General features: G+C 42.8%; 1 protein-coding gene across 1 annotated transcript; it reads left to right on the top strand.

Annotated features, from left to right (window-relative positions):
* Positions 1–15628: 15628 nt before the first annotated feature.
* On the top strand, positions 15629–18155 carry gadd45aa (growth arrest and DNA-damage-inducible, alpha, a). Its single transcript, XM_034614395.1, has 4 exons — positions 15629–15787; positions 16307–16408; positions 16744–16969; positions 17267–18155. The coding sequence occupies exons 1-4, from the start codon at positions 15738–15740 to the stop codon at positions 17378–17380; spliced, it is 492 nt and encodes a 163-aa protein (XP_034470286.1). The 5' UTR covers positions 15629–15737; the 3' UTR covers positions 17381–18155.
* Positions 18156–21449: the final 3294 nt, after the last annotated feature.

Raw genomic sequence — 21449 nt, 5'->3', positions numbered from 1 at the left:
CAGTTATAACTTTACAGGATCAAGAACAGGGGGAGAGGGAGATGAAGAAGGAAGGGATGAAGGGCTCTGGGCCACACTTAGCTCTGAGCTGATCAATACTGTGTGAGATATGGCTGTGACCAGCCCCGAGGTCCGGCCTCTCAGCAGCTCAACAAGCCATTACTGCCTTCCTTCACAGGGCAGCGGGGGTTTGTGTGTGTCTGCGTGGGTGTGTATCTGTGTGTGTGTTTGTGTGTCATTACATTACATTACATTGAAATCATTACATTTCATTGTAAAGATATGTTTTAAGCTTCGTTTAGGTTTAGGTTTAGGTTAACTTTAGGTTAAGGTTCAGTTCACATTAAGGTTATAAGGTTATGGATTAGGTTAGGTTAACTTTAGGTTAAATTAAGGTTTAGGTTAAGGTTATGTTATGGTAAGGTTTTGGTTAAGGTAAAGGGGTTAGGGTTAAGTAATTAACTATGGTTACGAGTAAGTCTCAATCAAATTGAATCTAAATCAATTTGAAGTCTCTGAAACACTGCGTGTGCAGACTTTATTGTAACTAATGTCACAAATTAAAAATGTTCATAAAGTTCTAGAATATTGATTCTCTACTTTAATCTCTGGACTTCACTCTTCTCTCATTCTCCTCCCTGAACACAGTCTGTTCACCTGTGGCTGGAAGATCTCTTCACTAGTCTGCGTTGAGCTTCTTTTTTGTTAAGTCTTGTGTCCGGTTTTTGATCAGTTCTGTGATGTACAGCAACAAATCCTCCATGGACCATAGAGAAGGCAGCAGAGGCGTCTACAAGCCCATCACGGTCTTGTTTGAGACGTCCATTTATGAGTGGGCTCAGCCTCTGATCAGATCTGCTGGCACATCCGCACATACAAGTCTCAAATTGCTTTCATGGCTGAATTCTTGAGACTTCAGACAAACCAGCTCCCATCTGCACTCGCTGCCGAGGAGATGACTCAGCTCATTGTGGATCAGGAGGAACCCTCAGTGAGAGTACAGCTCTGGGAGTTTGAACTGGGTTTTACAGTAATAATTGTTAACCAAGAAATAATTTCTCCACTCTTATGGAAGAACTGTATCACAAGTACAAGTGACTGTTAACTATCCAGACTAAGATAAGTCTTTTTTCTTTAGGCTCTAGAACCTTTATCAGCACCACGGACAGCACTGATTGCTCCTCGTCTTTTTCCGATGCTCATGAGTTATAGTGACCTGGTAGAAGCTCAGTATGTGATTGACTCTGAGTGGGGAACATATATTCAGTTATACAAAGTGATTAAGAAAACACTGACAAACAAATGCGTCTGAAATCTTTCAAGTTCAACATGTGGAAAAACACACAGAAAAACAACAGGTTTTTTTTCCAAGAAGAAAAAAGTGGAATAAAACCAACAGGCTCAGTTTCTGCAGTCGAGTCATAAAGCTTCAGTCTCACACACGCTAACGTGGTAATTTTCACGTTTCTGTTTCTGTACAGATTTATTAAATTAGATACATGTTAATTAATTACCTTAAGCATGAGCATATTGCTCCACCAAGGCCCAACGGTCCCTGAGATTCAATCAAGCTGCACCAAATTGCGCACACTCAAAGATCTCAGTTCCCTTAATCAGCTTTTTCACCAAGATCCGTAAATCATCCCTAGGAAAAATGTGGGGGGAAAAAACACCCTATCTCAAAACGTTAAATAAAGTTTACAAAAAACCTGGATCTGCCCCCTAATATGCATCAAAGTTTACTGAAGTCTTTCCTGATCCACACCAGACGCATCCAGTTGTTTTTGTGTAATGCTGCTAAATAACAGACAAACAAATGAGGATGAAAACATAATCATGGAGAGTTTTATCTCTCTCCTACCTTTCTGAAGAAAAGGTCTTTCGATTAACAACTTTGACAAATTGAGAAAATCCTTACTCAAATTTGATCTAATTGAACTGTGACTGATTTCTGCCTGTGACGACGCTGTGAAATGAAAGAGCCACATGGGCGTCATAGAAACATCCTGTCGTTTGCAACCCACTTACCTGCTGGTGACCACTCGCAGACGAGTTCATCATCATAGAGAGGAGTCTGGATCGTGTCACATCATAACAAATTAGGCGGACAGGGCAACAGGGCAGCAGATTGGTACATTCATCACGGGAGAAATAGATCATGTCACTGTTGTCTGTTGTGTGGAGGCCTGTGTGCTGCTCCTGTGGGCCTACAGACAGGGCGGCCGAGGTGCTACATCAAACACAACTGTAGGAAATGAGGCCTTCATGACAACTAATAGGTTTTATTGAGTGGATGATGAGCGTGTATCAGGACAATCGTTGTGTGTCTCTCTGAACACCGGAAGTTCTGCTTTTTGCTCTGGACGGCTGATGAATGAGTGATTACCGAGGTGAGCAGAGAGATTTATTAGTGTTTATCCACTCTGTCCACCTGCAGCACTGAGGAAGAAAAAGTCAGACTGTGTCTTTGTGTGCGAACCTTTCTTATTTGAATCTGTCCCTCCTGGCTTTCTCACTGTGTTCTTTCACTTTGTGTGAGCACTTACGCAAAGCAAGAGCAGCCATCAGCATCTCAAATCAGTCCATTATGAGGGGAGTGTGATTGCGCGTCTCAATGTCCTTATATCCTTTTGTAAAACACGACTGATGAATTCCCTTTTTGTAACCTCTGCGGGGTTCAGTGGCCACGTTCAGTGACTGCGAGAGAGGAAGAGACAGGGAGAGGAAGAGCGACAGGCAATCATTTCTGTGTGCGAGCGGCAGAGCGGGTAGGCGAGCAGATGAAAGCCCATTTTCCTCTGATTAAGTCCTCTGAAAATATTCCATTTGTCAGTGCCACTGCGGCTGAGACAGGCCCCGGCCCTCACAGCCAGCCGACTGTATCTGTTGACTACGTCGCCGCCGCGATTTACATCACTCACTGACAACATCATCATTTTCTCCTCTAATGTCCTCCCTCACTCCTGTCCACACACCTCCCTCCCATCCCTCTATCCCTCGCCTCTATCCTTCCACCTTCGTCGCTGCTCTTTTTCTCTTTTTTCATTCCCTCCCTCTCTCTCTCATCCCATCCACCGTGCTCAGAGCCCGCCGCCCCCCTAACAGCCTATTTTTGTTTGATCTGCCCTCATTGCAAGGTTGACTGCTACCAAAGAGGGGAGAGCAAAGAGGGACCTGCCTCTGTCTCTGTCATTTTCAATGTCATAAATTTCAATTTCCAATCTTTTTTTTCTCCTCTTGTTTTTCAACCCCCCTCCCCCCCCCCCCCCCCTCCTCCTCTCATACCCATCATGGGAATTCTTCAATTCAGTTTCTCTCTGTCTTTCACCCTCATCTTCTCGTTCTCTCCGTCTCTCCAAACACCTATTGGCTATTATCCTGTCTCACGTCTTCCCCCAGACTTCTGCCGCACAGAATGCAATTTTCCCCCGGCCGCATCTGTGATGAGATCCAAATGAAAGATCGTTAATATTTGGTTCAAAAAGAAATGGAGTTGTGTCTGCTATTTTAAATATTGCCATTTACCCTTTGCGTGCTCGCACCCGCCATCGAGATTCTCCCTCTCACCTCCCAGCACATCAGGGGGATGTAGATGATCACTTTGTTTCTGTTACTGCCCCCCCCCCCCCCTCTCTCTCTCTCTCTCCTCAGCTCTGATGAATGCATGTGTATGTGTTGGTTTGTAAAGCTGTGTAAAAACCTGTCAGGCCTTCAGCAAGATATTTGCTCCGTGTCTCTTCAGAAGGTCTTTAACTTGGAGACAGTGACAGGAGCACATGAAGCTGCTGTGGTGGCTGTTGTGTCAGAGGAGGTGGAGCGGCTCCATTAACCGAACCGTACGACTGACTGAAGAGAAAACAAGTCAATGAAAGTCACGTTTATCTATAGATGATAATGATGAACAGGAGGCTGCCATCAGTTATATCAAATAAATAAATGAGAAAATAAAATACACTTGGTTTTGTCCTGTAAGAGATGATTGAACATTTCAGAATCATGTTGCGAGATAGATATGATTAAAATACTGCAGCAAAACACAATCCAAATTTTCATTTAATTTTCTGACATGGATATATTTCATGCATACATTTGCTTTTGTTTTTAGTTCATGAATTTGCAGGGTTGCAGTTTGCAACAATGGTTTATCTCTTCATTGCCCATGAATGGTAACTGGTGGAAGTCCAGCAGTGGAGAAGGTATTTGGATTGTTAACTTAATTACTTTACTTTACTTTACTTTACTTTACTTTACTTTACTTTACTTTAGTAGAAACCCCATTAACTACAGAATTGCAGCAGTTATTCTTCCTGGGATCCAACACCTTACAGTAAAAATACGTAAGTACTAGAGAAGGTCTTGTTTTGACATTCTTACTTAAGTAAAAGTATGTAAATGTATGCGGATGTGCAGTACTTATAATACTAATTAAGGTTAATTTCCAATACCCCAGAACTGTAGGGAGGGATGTAGGTAACTTGCAAATCTGAATGTGTTTCTCAATCTCTTGGCCTCGCAGCTGAGGTTCAGAACATATAACATGTCCTGAGGTTTAACTCAGACAAGGGACCTTTGTCTCAAGTCCATATCTCAATATATGAATAATATGAAAGTGAAGAAATTTACCCCAGAGGACTTTCGAACCTGCCTTAAAACCGACTCTTAGAAACAAGAAACTTTAGAGGATCAATACAGGAGGGGAACATTTCCAGGAATTAAACAGACCTGAAATATATGTTGGAAAAATAACCAAACACCAAATTAACAAGTCCCTTATTTAAAACACCGTAAAACCTGCAAAGGAATAAAAGAGTCCTGAGAGGGGAAAAGAAAAAAGTCACTTCTGTGGAAGGTGAGGATTTACTTTTCTGAGTAGTCGTTGCTGTACGACCACAGTTAAACCTAAGAACAAATCAGCACAGAATAAATGAATGACAAAGAATACACGTGATTTAACAGACACAACCATGGTTTTGATGGAAAATGTGCACCAGCGAAAAAGAAACAATGAAGTTGTAAAATGTAATTTGAGAATTAATCAGCATTCATTAGCCCACGGGGCCTTTTCATCTCTCCATCTCTCTTTCTATGGCCTAATGTTCCCTCTCTCATCGAGGCATCATGGGTAGCCCGCTCACTGCTCACCCAAGCGTTGCCCATTTGCCGGATGTCTCGCCAGCTCGCTCTCTAACCAAACTTTACCTCCTACCTGACACTCACCCCCTCCCTCCCTCTGCTCATTAGCATCACATTAGCATTTCATTTGCATGGCGCCGATCTGATTCAGTTGAATCTGCCCGATTTCTCACATCCTTTAGTTTTCGATGTTCAAGCCTGAGTTCAGTTTAGTTTAGTGATTGTCATTGAATGTAAGTTTTTATGACTTTTATTTTAGAAATTTCAGATTTAATCAAAGGGTTTGTCACCTTTCTGCTTCCATTCTTCAAATGTGCAAAGTTAAAGTGGTTTATGTAGATTTTTTTTTTGTAGATAATGTTTCATTTTACTGTTCATAGCGTTCATAAATTAATCATTGAATTATGACACCAGATCGTTTCATCAGTGTGACAGAACATGTCCTTTATCGTCAGCGTTTGTTTTCGAGGCAGGGATGAAACTCCCGGGGATGTAAAATATCCGCGGAAGGACAAACCTGCTGTCCTGTACGATATCGTGACAATGTCAGTAACCTCCCTTCTCATGCCGATGAAGCCTGAATGGAGCTGAATTCATTTCAATCTTTTGGCTGGAGAGACGCCGTAATTAGCCAGGTGAGCGGAGCGGGGCGGGGTCACGCTCAGGCAATTAAGAAAGTGACAGCCCATCCAGCGCAGTGACAGGCCGCGGCATCAAACCCACACACTCACACATGCAGAAATACACGTGTATGCACACAACCAACATCCGTGTAATAACCAGTGTTTATAAAGAAGTTGTCCTAATTAACATAAACGCACTACATACTCACACGTCTTACATCCACATCCCAGAAACAGGAAGAGTGGAACAGAAGTGGACAAAAAGAAATTAACCACAATGAGCCAGCTAGTACGGATAGTGAGGAGCGGCCTGTTGTCAAGATTTTATGGATAGAATATTTGGAGATGATGTCCAACACATAAAAGTAAATTGTTATTACAGTTGAGTATATTGATTATACTAAAGTCAATATACTTTAATGATGTCATACATACTGCTTCCTGTTTTACTCACCAAAATGCATTGTGTTTATCTCTTGGATCAAACAAATGTGTTGAAAGCATTTCCTTTCTAAGGATATATTTTCATATTGTGGTCACATGACCCTCACCTGTAGATCATAATAGTGTGAAACCATATTTGTGTCCGGTTACAGACACACACACACACACACACACACACACACACACACACACACACACACACACACACACACACACACACACACACACACACACACACACACACACACACACAGCACCCCACAGTCATCTCAGAAACACTGTTTGGATGTGATGCGACTCTTTTGCAGTTCAGTGTTAATGTGTTTGTGGCATTAATCAGGAGAAGGGTGCCTTCTCCCTTTGTCTCAATTCTCTTCATTCCCCAGCACCAAACTCTGTCTCTCTGTGTGTGTGTGTGTGTGTGTGTGTGTGTGTGTGTGTGTGTGTGTGTGTGTGTGTGTGTGTGTGTGTGTGTGTGTGCGTGCGTGCGTGCGTGCTTGTGTGTGGGTTGGGAAATGGCGTCAGGCAGTTATAAATGGCCATCATTTCCCAAACCACTCTGTTCTCCATTGTGGAGCGCATGTCGCCGCGGGGAAGGGAGGTGATGTGTGTGTGAGAGAGTGTGTGTGTAGGAGGATGTAAGGGTGTGTGAGGGGGTAATAGAGGAAGTGAAGGGGCTGATAGTCCCAGAGGAGAACTGTGACAGTAGCGAGTAGCGGAGACACACCTCCAGGTAAACTGGACTGAGATCAGTTTGAGTAGAAAGAGAGAAATGTCTAAAGATAAAACAGAATACAAACACGACCAAACCTCTAAAGTCAGGACACTCTTGCTTACAAGTAATTCTTCAGGATTGTAAGTTTATAGAGAAATACAACATCTTTTCACTTTATTTTAATTTAAACATTTAACATATTGATCGTAACCCACATGGCAAACTTGTTTGGCCCAGATTTGACCCACAGAGTCTGTTTGCCAGATCTGGGCCACAAATAAGCCATAGTTATACCGCATGTCATCCAAAGGGGCCAAAGGTGGCCCGGATTTGTTTTGTGCTATTTGGGCCATAATCACCATTTACTACATGGGCCACTTTACGTTCACATCCAGACTACACCTTGCCTAGAGCACCACGCTTGCCAAAGAAGTCCCACATTTATTTTGGGATATTTAAGACACATTTCCTGATTTACAAGTGGGCGACTTTAGGCTCACATCCAAATTGACTGGGCCACAAGAAGGCCAGAAGTGCCACATCATTGCCTTAAGTGGCCCACATCCGTATGCGATCGTACAATAGATGTACACGTTATTTTCTCTTTTGTAATTAGCAGAAACCAACACGTTCCTATAAATGTCTGTGTCATTGTGTTGTGCTTTACATTTTCTAAACTTGCGTGAATGGTTCATTTCAAGTGTTACGCTCTCTGAGGCCACTCATGGTGCCAGCTAAACCTCGGGGATATAATTGTCTTTTGTTTTATTCTTATATCCCTCTTTTCCATCTCACTAGGAACTTTCTCCCAGCTTTGACTCTTATTATAACTCTACTCTGCATCTGCACTCGTTCTTATAACTTAAGAACCTTTTGTTAATGGTATTGTGTTTTTCCTTTTGGCAGTCGTAAAGTTAAGGATTTAAAACTGTTAATGACTTCTGGCTCTGCGTGCCCACTGTGAGTTTATATTATCCTCTTTTCTCTTATGGTCTTAAAGCAGTTTGGTTACACTACAAGTCCAACTATTGGGATTAAATTGGTCTATCAAGTGCAACTCTGCGAAAGATAAACACTTGTGGTCAGGTTCATCCAGAGATTTGGATTTATGTCCATGGAAGACATATTTAGAATCGAAGAGCCAATCGAAGCAGAATGGCTTGAAGTTGTTTCCTCGATGCTGCACAAAGCAGGAATTTTCTTTTGTTCCTTCCTGACACACTAAATTAAAAATATGTGTTTGCCAACTTTCCTCTTCCGTCACTAAAACACATTCACAAACTTAAATAACACTCATAGAGCGTGTTCCTCCACCAAGACTCACCAAAGTGCACACACCCATAAATATCAGTTCCTTTAATGTGCTTGATTTTTGAAATTATTCTCAGGGAAATTGGAGAAAATCTTTAAATATATCGCAATGTTAAAGAAAGGGAAAAGAGAATCCTGGATCTGTCCCACTACGATCCTGATCCACACCTAAATCTAATGATTTCTTCCCTGAGCACAATCCTTTTACCAACTTTCCTATGATCCAGAAGTTTTGGTGTAATGCTGCTTAACTAACAGACAAATAAACAAACAAACAAATGGCAATGAAAACATGACCTCCTTGGCGAAAGTAACAATCCAATCCCACTGTGATTCCTCCTAATGATCTCAGAGCCTCTCCGGACCAGCGTCCCACAGACAGCTCATGATGTGACCACTATCTACCTTTATGTTCTCTGAAATATTACAAACCGCAAACACTCCATCTTTCCCTCTCCCCTCCGAAAAGAGGTGAGAAATGAAATGGCTAAAACAGCAGGGGACACTGTGACTGTGTGTTTGTGTGTGTGTGTGTGTGTGTGTGTGTGTGTGTGTGTGTGTGTGTGTGTGTGTGTGTGTGTGTGTGTGTGTGTGTGTGTGTGTGTGTGTGTGTGCGTTTACACCCGCTTCAATATATTACAAATGTCTTCCACTTATAGGCCCTTTTCATCCAGGACCTGATATGGTTTTGATATAAAGGACGAGTGAGGGAAAACGAGAGGGCCGGTTACGCAGGGGAAACGCTCGGTGTTTGACAGGAGGCCTTTTTAAATCCCACACTCATCCATCATAAGTGGCACTGGTGCACTCTGAAGGCCTGATAATAGCCTTTTGCATTTTCACTCCACGCTTTCCCTTCTGTATTTGATAGGAGGGAGAGAGAGGGAGAAAAGGATGAGGAGGGTGCGATGAGGGGGGACACATATACATAGCTTCATTCATTCTCTCTCTCTCTTTTTTTTTTTTTTACCCCCCCCCCAACTCCTCATCATCCCACTCTCGCTCCTTCAAGGCTGCTTCTCTTCTCTTCCCCTCCACATTTTGGGAAAATCACTCTCTGAATTGGAAAAGGGACCCTGGGGCCACCAGCACAGGGTCTATGTTTCCTCTTTTTTGTCCCCCCTTCTTCTTTGGATAATTGACTCCCGCTGCCTGGTAATTCATCGCGTGCATATGCCAGCTAATTCATCAGAAGAAGAGAAGCTGCCGACCTCACAACCTTGCATGCCCCAGCACCCCACACGGCCCAGAAAACACAATCACACCCACCCACACACACACCTCCTATCTCCACACCTCAACCTCACACTCGCATATATGCATACACACATACAAAACACGCACACACACCGTCTATGATCGAGTTTGTCCCTCTCCTCCACCTCCACCCCCTCCACCCGCCCCAGAAGAGCCAGGAGCTCGGAATGAGAGGAGGGAGCAAGCGGCAAGTTAGCGGATGAAAAACCTGAGATGATAGATGGGGCACATTGTGGCATTATGAATGAATTATACCTCCCAAATACCTTGAGCAGTGCAGACTTGTCAGCCTGTATCTATACTAATCTGGGAGAAAATATAGCTGCTTCCACATTAAAGCGGGCCGACAAAGAAGGGGCGGCAGAATTAATTGAGCAATCAGGCCATTAAAGGGAAACATCACACCGAGTCCTGTTTCTGATGTAGCAACATTTATCACTGCTCACCACGATTCTGCTTCCATCCCTCTTCTCCCCCCCCCCCCACCTCCTCTCTCTAATGTGGCTCAATCTTCAAACAGATTAGGATTATTGTGACAAGACAAAGGTATCTTTTGTCTTTTTCCATAGCGGTGTCAGCGCCTGCCGCATTTATCACGGTTGTCACACAGTCTTAAGGCTTTCAGCTCACACACCTTGTCCCATTTCTCTCCCAGCGGTGGGTCCATGTTAAATTTGCAAAGAAAAGTACATTATGGGGAGAATGTCCCCTGAGAAATTATAGGCCGGACTGTCAGATACACGAGTATTTGTTAGCATTTTTTTACCCCCCCCCCCCCCCCTGTTGAGTTCAGCCCCGTGTTTATCAGGTGACTCTTGACAAAACGTGATTGTGATTTTTCATCCACAAAGTCGCTTCCTGGCAGGTTCTCTGGCGATGATGTTTGGATTGTCGGCGCTCAGTGATATTTGAGATGGTCAAGGTCGAGAGACGGATAAAGAGAAGCAGACAGTGAGATGGAGAAAATGTTCTTGACAGTTCAAGAAATACAGTGATTTCAACTTTGTGCAGTGAAATCTATCTATCTATCTATCTATCTATCTGTCTGTCTGTCTGTCTGTCTGTCTGTCTGTCTGTCTGTCTGTCTGTCTGTCTGTCCGTCCGTCCGTCCGTCCATCTATCCATCCATCCATCTATCTATCTATCTATCACACTTAAGATTAATAATGATTTTTGCTTATTTTGCCATAATAAAGATTACTTATTATTATTTGTATTATTGTTGTTGTTATTGTTATTGTTATTATTACCCTCATACATCTCATTTCTAAATAGTATTACATTATTTTTATAAAGTGCACTGTTAAGCTTTGCTGTATTTTTACAGTTAAATACCATAAAGTTCACAGTAAAAAATACCACAAAACATCTTTAACATTAGTTACCATAATTAAAGCAAAGCATTATGGGTATAGTGCAGGATTCAATATGTCATTCACCTGTCCCCTTATCACAGCTCTTTCACAGAGCACATCGGGCTGCTCTGTGAACATCTGGCACATTGGTTAACATCTGGCTCCCTCCCGTCTGCAGTGTAGACACCATGAATGAAATGAAAGGAGTTCTACACAAGCTGGTTTTTTATCCCCCAGTGTGAGCAGCATGTACTTATCGCCCCACTCTGATCAGTGACACGGCCTTTGTTTGGACCTTCTGTCATTTCTAACATAAAAGTCCGTTTGGGAATTAACGCATAAAAACACTGAAATCAATTCATATCAAAACACAATGAAATATAGAAACGTGTGACGCACCTAGTAACACCTGTTCCTCTGTGAAGCCTCGTGGTTAAATGGACCAGACACGAGACTCGGTGATCTAAACATCTGACATCTACCCCCCTCTGGTGGACAGATGAGAGAAATGTACTGAGCTAAACAAGGCGAGAGATGTTGTGCTCACATGTTTAGTAAAACCTCAACATTGTCTAGTTGCATGTGCATACACACACGCTGTAAAAACCCACAGTTTGATCACATACTACAGTCAAATACACTATATTTTCAATAGTCAGTTAAAATATTACAAATATTTAAATAGGCAGATAATCACTTCACGGGCCCTCGAAACTGTCGGATGTGAAACACACATTTTTTTCTCACCCCTCACCAACACCCATTAATTGATCATCAACAGGTCACTGACTAGATTAAAATGTACTATTTAAAATGCTTCGAATTCAAGAGATAACAATAGCTTTTAATAATAAGTTAAATTTGTACATGATCAAATAGCAGCATAAACAGTAGAGCATGAGGATGCACACATCATCACACTATTGAAGCACTGGAAAAATGGAAATAAAACAAACCAATAAACACAGACAGCACTATACACAACCTTATGACATGCTGTTAGTTATGTCTCTGACTAGAACAGAAGTCCAATTACAAGGCAGCCTCCAAATCAAGGCACTCTAGGCTTCTTTATCACTGCCCATGGGAGCAATGAAGTTGCCCTACAGAGCTATAGAGTTTCTGAATCCCTCCCAAGGACTGAAAGAAGGTTGGACACTAGTTGACTCTGTCCTCTCTCATGAGTCCCCTCTCATGGCTGACTCCAGGAGGGGGCATCATTTCCCTATTCAGAGGTGCTGCAGCTCCTACATAGCCATTTCACTCAAGTTCTTGTGAATAGCTCTGACCCCTCCCCTGGGACCAGTTTGCCTTGAGAGACCCTACCAGGTGCCACTCCCCCAAACAGCACAGCTCCCAGTACAAGGACAAACAAACCCCTCCATCACTTTAAGGTGGCACCTCTCTGACTGGCTTTTGCAGCTCAAGGATGTTATAACACTGGCTTCCACTTATTTGTTATCTCTATTTGGGCCTCCATCAATTCCTGAGTGAAATATGTGGCTCTGTGGCTGCTAACTAAGTCAACTATATGTTCACCAGCTAGTTGTCTGGCTGCTGTTTGGTGCTGGCCAGTGTAAAGCTGCGTTTTACACCTCTTTAACCGGTGCTGGTGAGATTGGTTAGATGCTGTAAAATCAATCAATGATATTAAAGATGCTAAAATGTACTGCAGAGCACAAGCTTCACTTATCAAACTTCTAATGGTAATAATTTCTTTTAGTGATATAAAATATGAACTCACTGTCAGTACATTCAGCTTGATTTTTAAAATGTTCACACATAATATAAATTAAAGAACAGCATATTTTAATACTGACACCATCAACTTTTCCTGTCATAAACAACAGTAATGTTCTATTACTGTTATGTGTTGGGTGCCAGGGACCTGATGTGTATTCTGCTCATTGACAAATCTAATATTGATTCATGCAATTCTCAGTGTTATTAGTTACTCCTGCTCTTTTTCTGCTATAACAAGTCAAAGAGTCTTTATTTTCATGGAAGGTTATTGAAAGCGAAATTCTTCTGATTCTCTTCCCCTCACCATCTGGTCTGTCGGTGATGTATGATAAATCCAGCTTGAGTTTGTAACTTTTCGTTTCCATTTAACAACAGCATATGTCAGTGGCAGCCACACGTATGAAGAGTGTTTGAGTGAGCAGCAGCGACTTCTCTCACTGGGTCCTGACTGCACCCACCAGGGGGCAGCACAACATTCCTTATAACTAACTGTGTCTTCTGTCTGCAAGAGATTGATATGACCTTACCTCTCTGAAACTGATTCATCATTTAAGCCAGTTGTATGCTTTTACTTTTAAACTTTAGCATTATACAAACCAAATAAATATCAACAAACAACAAAAGGAATCAGATGATTAAATAACAATATAATTTGTAATTGATAACACCAAGCTTTTCTCATGTTCATCATCTAGGTGTAACTTTCCAGTGTCATGCATACAAAGAATCCAGTACAAATTGATTCTGACCATGACCAGGAGACAAAAATAAAACCCAACAATGAGAAGTGCTGTTTCACATACTCAGGAAGTACATTCGTGCAACATGTCAGCGACGTCACGTTGACAGCTTGAAATGCTTCCTTGAAAAACAAAGTTGTGTGAAATACGTTGCTCCTGCACAACAACTAGATTTGTTCACCAGTGTGAGGAAACTGATTTCAACCTACTTTATTAATGTGCAGTGTCATAGAGCAAAATCCCATAAGACCAGTTAAGAAGATAATTGTACAACAGGTCTGCAGTCATTGTTAGACTAGTCATCTGGATACAGACACAAAGTAAATATACTCAAATACCTACACGCCAGACACTGTACCCTCCCTCTAGTTACATTCCCTAAAATGCAGGTTTTTGTATTAATTTAACATTGGCACTTCATTATCTCCTCACTTTATTTGTCACTATGACTGTCTCAATACATTGTTAGCTATTGTTTATGTCATTTTTAAGATTATTCATGTTTATACACAAAATGGTGTTGATTTAGAAAGAGTTCATTCTATGTTAAAGTAATTTAAAACCTTGCCATTTCTGCACTTGCCTTCTGCTGCTGAGACACTTGAATTCCCCGGCATGGGATCGAAAATAGCACAGGCCCTCATGGCACCCATGTGACTGCCCGCCTCCTCTGCACCAGTGGAGGACAGTAACTGAGTACATGTACTCCAGTACTATACTAAGGTACAATATGTGGTACTTCTTTGCTGCAGTTTGCCCCAATTTCATGCTACTTTATACCTCCACTCCACTTCATTTAATAGAGGCTCAATGTGTGCAACAGTTACTTTGCAGATTCATATTTTACATTGGATCAGATTATATGAAATAGGAATCATAAAGTAGCTAATATAACTCCACCTTAATGTGTCATATTAAAATACTGCTTATGTGTTAAGGGGTAATGATTAGGGCTGGGCGATTTGGCCAAAAATAACATCAAGATAAAAATACTCATATCCGTCCATATCGATGATAATCACGATAAATGTCACATTATTATTTCTTTTAAGTTTAAAGACTGATTTTTGCTCCTGAGGGGAGGTTGTGGTTTTAAACTCTTCTTTATGAGCAGAGAATGACAAACACTTGATAAACAGCAAAACATTTTACAAATCAATTGTGTGTTATACCTCCTCACTGTGCTTACACAATGCATATGCATCATATCAACATATAGGGGACTTTTGTTATATTGCTAAAGAAGAAAATATTCATTAATATTGTTTTATTGCCCAGCTTGAATGATAATATTCCAATATCATATGTATAACAAATTAAAGATACCATTCTGCTCAACAAGTGCTGTTACTTTTGATACTGGAGTGAACATTAATAACACAAAGGGGTGTTGTATTAAGTTGACTCTTTGTATTATAAGATAAGATAAGAAGTCCCTTATTAGTCCCACAATGGGGAAATTTGCAATGTGACAGCAGCAGAAGGCAACACATAAGCAGCATGCAGTACTTGGGTGAAGGAATATAAAGAAATAGAAATATACAACAATATATAGAAAAAAATATATAAATGTTCAGATGTAAACCTTGATTGAAACAACAGTGAGTAAAATAGAGGAGGGTGTGTTTGGTGTAAAATGAATAACCGTTAGTTCCCAGTAAGAATGTTTCAGGTGTGTTACCACAGCCTGGACGTATGTGTCCTTCCTGTAGTTTGACATTTGGCCCCACGCGGTAGGTTTTTCTCACGCTCAGCAGTGGACCAATCAATGTCCGGCTTTTCCCAGAGCAGCGTCCCGTTGCCAGGCAGTTGTCCAGGAAGCTGAGTCCGTCCTGTCCTGCAGTGAAGGTGAGTTTCTGTCACATCCCTCATCCATACCTTATTAAAGACTCTATTATTACACATCCACTCACTGTGGGCGACATCTTTAAACGGTGTCATGTTGCATGTTTGTTTCCAGCCTGTTGTTACACTGCAGGGAGAAGAAACAGCTGCAGCCACATTAGAAGGGTTTATTTATGTGCAGGGTTTGTGGGGTATTTAAAGTTAAGTGAAGTCAAGTTGAACATGAAGTGTGTCACAGTCAGGCGGTGGCTTCACGTGAATCCAGATGTTAAGAGGCCAGCAGCGAGCTGCACTTACGGTAATCCACCCCCTGGAGACCGCGCGGACACGCCCACTACCGCGTTACTGTCCAATCCAGGCGCAGAGCTCCGCCGACCACATTAGCATAGCGCCAATCAGCAGGCGCATGCAGATGAGCTGCCGGGTGTCATTGTCCCGGACCGTTTTAATGTGAACTTTCCAGATTTATCTCTCAGTCGCAGCGCAGCGTCAAAGATAATAAAGTGCGTCAAGCGGAGGAGATAACAAGCGGCGGACGAGAAGCCAGTGACTGAGCTCTGAGCCGGAGTTTATGTACAAAATGACATTTGAGGAGCTAAACGGAGATTATTCTCAAGAAAGGTAAATATATGGTTTATGATTCATGTGGTCGTTGACGTGTGTGTGATTGTGTCCGTGTGCAGCGGACGTTACATGGACTCGTGCACGATGGAGGCGATGTCGACGTGTTTTCGGGTGTAAAAAACCAACTCGCAGCTGAAGGTGGATGAGTTAGCTTAAAGTTTGACGGGCTAACTCCCTGCTGTAACAACCCGGGGGTTAGCTAACACACACAGCGCTGCGGGCGAAGCGAGCAAAAAGTGTCCGAAAACAACATGGCAGCTTCTAACGCGAACATTTCCCACTTTAACACAGCTGTCAACGCGAGTTTAACCCCAAACGGTAAATGTCCGGTTGTTGTTTTTTTTTAACTCGGTGAAGCTCGGACACATCTGGCAGCTGTGGCTGAAGCGACAGAGCCGGCGCCGGGTGGTAATTAGCCGGGAGTCCGGCTGATGACACGAGTCCCTGGAAAACGGAGCCTGGAAAGTAATTTTCGCTGTGGACGATGTTAACTTTCTCTCGTGTCCCGTGTTGCAGAATGGATTCAGTGGCGAAGGCTTTGGAAGAAGTCCTCAGCTCGGCTCTGCCGCAGGGCTGCATCACAGTCGGTGTGTACGAGGCGGCCAAGTCTCTCAACGTGTAAGTACCTCAATGGTGTATGTAAAATAAGTACTTGTAACTATGTGCGTGTTTGTCTGAGTTAGGACAGGATATGTGATTTTATTACTTATTACTTTTATTTACTGATGCACGATATGTGTAGTTAATAAGTTACAATTGTTGACTATTTGCACAGCCTCCAGAAAAAGACACTTTCACCTATGCACAATATGTCTGGTTCTGGTTTAAGTAACTGTATCTACTCACTACTGCTAATCCCTGACTGTCTTGCCCTGTATGTGTGTTTGAAGCAACTTGATGCATACATGTCCTTCAAGATCCTAAAAGTATCTATTTTTTCCTTCCCTCCTCAGAGACCCTGACAATGTGGTTCTGTGCATCCTGGCCACCGACGACGAGGACGTGAAAGACGTGGCCCTGCAGATCCACTTCACCCTCATCCAGGCTTTTTGCTGCGAGAACGACATCAACATCCTCAGAGTCAACAACACCCGGCGCCTGGCAGAGATCCTGGGAGGGGGAGCTGGTGGGAAACAGACCGGAGGGGAACCCATGGATCTCCACTGCGTCCTGGTCACTGTAAGTGTCTTTTCCATCAAGCGATATGTTTGAGTAGCTACAGGACATGATTTTACACATAATGAGGAGGTTTGTGCATGTGAGTGAAACTCTTAATTCAAGGGTGGACAACAAGTCAGTACTTGTTCCTGTGTATTTAGTAAACATGTGCACGACTCCTCCCTCATATGACTCCTGAGGACTTTGTGTAGGAGGAGATACCTTGTCTGTGCACACAGAGATTATTTGGAAATCAGTGCGGTGGAAACCATAAAAATGCATTTCAATAATTCCCCCTCTGTTTGTTCTTATTCTCAGATCCCACACTCGACGTCGTGGAAGGACCCCGCTTTGAGTAAAGTGAACCGCTTCTGCAGAGAGAGCCGCTGCATGGACCAGTGGGTACCAATCATCAACCTGCCTGAGCGATGAACCTCCAGCTGCACAAACCTGTGAAAGGACATGTACTTCACCAGCACAGGGAAAATGGTGTGAACCCTGTTGGACATCGTGCCACCCAGAGATCAAATTCCAAAGCACTGCTGATGGGGAAAGAAAATTTTGGGGAGGAAATAAAAGACCCTGCTGTCTACATGGGATGTATTTAAAAGAAGAAGAAGAAGAAGAGGGCCGCTGGATGGACTTCCACTTTGGACAGGACTGTTTGAAGTTCCGTCTGTCAGCCTTTGAGATGGCGAGATTTGAAAAAAAAAAAAAAGAAGAAAAGCCTGTGTGCTTTTTAATGTGAAGCTGGACACTGTGCAGAAGGAGTATACCATGTGTTTGTTTGGTAAAGCCTCTGTTACCAGTCGGAGCAGTGAGGAGAAACTAGAACATGGAGCTGTTGAGTGGACCAAGGCCTCGGCCTCTCTCTGCAGAAACAAAGCACTTGTTGAAACACTGGACCTTTTTGCAATTTCACTTATTTGATTTCAATTGTTCATGTTGATGTTGCTATTGTCATAATTTAAAAAGGGAAGGGCTACACATCCAGTGAAGACACTCTGTGTATTTGGTGTTTCCTATGCCAGCTGGTTTTCTGCCAAAAGTAAAATAGTTCTTTTGTTACAATTCTAAGTTATTTCTAATGATATTTAAGTGTATTTATGTTTCATTTTTTTACATAAACTATTTGCAAGAATCTGAATACAAAACATACACACATATGTATTGCTGTCAATAAAAAGTATTTTTGGAGTCAGACCTATATGTGTTTTCTTCTTTTTGTCCAATTCTGGAAATTTTAGCAGAGCCGAGCTGTATTCTGACCTTTAGCAGTTGTAAAAGAGGAGTCACGTGCAGATCACAGGGGTCATGTTGGCCTCTGTGGCCTCGGTGCCATCTCTGAGCTGAAGAGAACAATAATCCTCACCCTGCACGAGCTTCTGCCTCGGTCAGCAGGAACAGGTTCATTCATCCACACAGGTTCCCTTTTCACCAATTCTCAGTGATTTGCTGGAGAGTTTAGTGTTCATTTTCACCAGCTGACTTCCTGTGTGGGGGGGGGGGGGGGGGGGGGGGGGGGGGGGGGGGGGGGAGCATGTGACAATTGGACACATGCTGCATAGTTAAATAGGGAATATGGACTTTTATTAACTAAATTTCACATATTGCAATACAAAGAAAATTCACATTAGAAGAGTTTAGTGTGTTAAATCCAGTGTGTGGGGTTACATGAGGTGTTTCCATGCTAGTTGTTGCTAATGCCCTCTGCACTCGGGACCAGAGTAAGTGGTGTAGCTTACAGCAAAGCACATGACTGGAACAACTTTGAAAAAAATTTTATAACGAGGGCATTGGCACGCGATGCAATCTTGTGCAAGATGGTTAGACACCCCCCCCCCCCCCCCCCCCCCCCCCCCCCCCCCCCCCCTCCTTCCTCTCCTCTCCCAACTGTGTCCCACAGGCAGGTGATCTCTGCAGAGTGGAATGTCAGTGATGTCACCGGGTTGATGTGAGGCGGGCAATCCCCTCCGAAAGTGCAGAGTCATGATCACGGGAAGAGAGGAGGCAAAGGCTGACCTTGGGTTGCACAACCCAGATCAGCTTCTCATGTGAGATAGAGCATGTGATTATATTTCATAATGCTCAATCTAATGATCCATGACATCTTCTCAGTGGCAAAAAGAAAGATACAAACTATTTTGCATTCATTTATGTATTACTAACGTGCCCTTATTGTCACATGGTTTCTGGAAAATCGTCCGGAAAGTTTTCCCAGCACATGTTTTTTTCTCCAGGTGCTGCCGAACCAGAAATTAAAAAAACGTTTTCCTGAAATACAAGACAAGCAGGTATAAAAATGGAAGGTTAGATGAAACTGAAAGTGCCATAACATCCATAGTATATCCAATATAACCCGGTTTAATATGAGGTGAACTTGTTTGTCCTCACAGAACACACAGGCAGAACTAATTCATGTCTGTAACTCCAGACCTTTAAGGACATACAGTGAGTTAAATAAACACTAACACATAATGGCATGATTGAAATACATTCAAACCCTCATTCCTAACCAGAGTCTGCTCAGGTTTCACTGTGCACTGTGTGAAAGGTTGTCTAATAGTGTTGTAATGTGCCATTGTTGTGATCGGAGGGAAAAGGTTATTTAAAGATTGGCGGCGGGCTGATGTAAGCGCTGTGAAGCCACGTTGACCTTCCAGCAAAGAGTCTGAGGTCTGCATGACGCCATCAGCGCCTGCCGGCTGGTTGTATCGTGGGTCAAAGGTCGGGAGCAGTGTAAATTAGGGAGAAGAATTCCAAGATCTGATAAGTCTCGATGCACTTTATATTCTCATATACGCTTCATCATAAGTGAGGCGTATAATGTATACAGCATTGTATCATACTGGCTCATTGTGACTCAGGTTAATACAGAGCTCAGTGCATTGTGGGAGGGAGAAGGTAAATATCAGGTTAAGATAACACTATTGCAGAATTATGAGAAAATCCAGCATGAAATACACTCTCACATGGAGCTCACACCGATACAGTCCCACACAATGGTGCTGCAATAAATCCCTCATGGGGATTATAGAAATACACTCTATTTTAAGGAGGAATTTCCTGTTTGCAGATAAAAGCTGAAAGAGGACAGAAGTATTCAGATCCTTAACTGGAGTAGTAGCGGCAATAGTATACATGAAATACTTGGTATATGCTCAAGTATTACCTGCCTTGTGCAGCAATCAGTGGGCGAAGTACTCAAAAGTAAAAGCACAAATTATTATACAAAAAATGGAAAATGTACTTAAGTAAAGTAACAAAGTATAAGATTTGTACTCTGACTCTGATTAGTTTTACAACTTTACTTTACTAGTACATGGTGACTTCATGTTAATTTCAGCATTTCATTTGCATAGCTCCAAGTTGGAAATGGGCCTGATAAGCAAGCTGCCTAACTCTTCTTATGTCTGTATGATGTAAATTAAACATGACACTGCTTTGACTGCAAATAGGAACATATATTTCTATAAGCTGCTGGGTCTACCGGAGCAGCAGAGGTGCCACTGCCCGGCTCCATCCCCCCCAACCCACAACCCACCGTCCTCACCCCCGCTGGTCCTCCCTCCCCTTCCTCTCCCCCACATCAGCACATTCCTACACACTGACACTGTAACTGCCAGGACAGATTTTCATGGTGAGGCACATGGTCAGCGACCCTGGCCCGGTTGGCCTGCTAGCCACTGGCCATCATCCCCCCCCCCCCCCCCGCGCGCCCACCCCTGTGATTCTCACATTGCTGCACAATGACAAACTGGGATTAACTGCAGAGGCTGTGCCCTGGGGAGTGGGGGCTTCAGGGGCATTCATGCCTACAGGGAATGTCCAGACTGTCTGTATCATATTCACACATAACAAGAATACCTCCGGGGGTGTAAGCACGCAGTGTCATTTAATTCATTCAAATGAAGTCGACAGAAAGTTAGTGCAACTGGTTTGATCTGCAGGGACATTTGATCCTTCCTCAATAAGAGCTCCAGCTGTGACAAACTCACAAGAGAAAAGTCAAGTCTATTTATATTCTCGTCAAATGTTAACAATAAATAATAGCCATTATTCGTCTATTTTAAGTGTCAGAAGTGTCTCATCTAATTGTGTATTTCTGCAGTTATTACAATAGGTGATAATTAGTGTTTTTCCTGTATGATTTCCCAGCAGCAGCTGCACAGAAACAAGGTCAGAGGGAGAGGAGTGGCCACACACAGAGAAGGAAAACAGACTCTCAGGCTGAGCAGTCATTTTACAAAAATAGTTAGTCTACTCTCCAAGAGTGGAGATCAGGGTTTGGGGCTTTCTATATTTAGCTCGCTTGTGTTCTCTCTGACTGTGAGAGGCCTGACCTCCCTCCTCTCCCGGACGTGATAAAAATAAACGTCTAATGAGAGGAAACGGCCCCAGATACACTGTGAGCAGATCTCTCTGGCCCGGCTCCATCTGAACACATGAATGTGTCAGTGTGAGGACTTGTTGAAGGTGGTATCAAGACAACATTCAACAC

This window comes from Hippoglossus hippoglossus, chromosome 17, assembly GCF_009819705.1.
Source record: "Hippoglossus hippoglossus isolate fHipHip1 chromosome 17, fHipHip1.pri, whole genome shotgun sequence".
NCBI classification, from domain to species: domain Eukaryota; kingdom Metazoa; phylum Chordata; class Actinopteri; order Pleuronectiformes; family Pleuronectidae; genus Hippoglossus; species Hippoglossus hippoglossus.
The sequence above is the reverse complement of the archived record's forward strand: the minus strand, read 5'-3'. Positions and strand labels throughout refer to the sequence as shown.

Excerpts from the sequence above, each read along its gene's own strand:
- gadd45aa (XM_034614395.1), top strand. The coding sequence starts at position 15,738 with ATGTACAAAATGACATTTGAGGAGCTAAACGGAGATTATTCTCAAGAA. Across the intron at positions 16,409-16,743 it reads GCGGCCAAGTCTCTCAACGT|AGACCCTGACAATGTGGTTC; the intron begins GTAAGTACCTCA and ends TTCCCTCCTCAG. Across the intron at positions 16,970-17,266 it reads TCCACTGCGTCCTGGTCACT|ATCCCACACTCGACGTCGTG; the intron begins GTAAGTGTCTTT and ends TCTTATTCTCAG.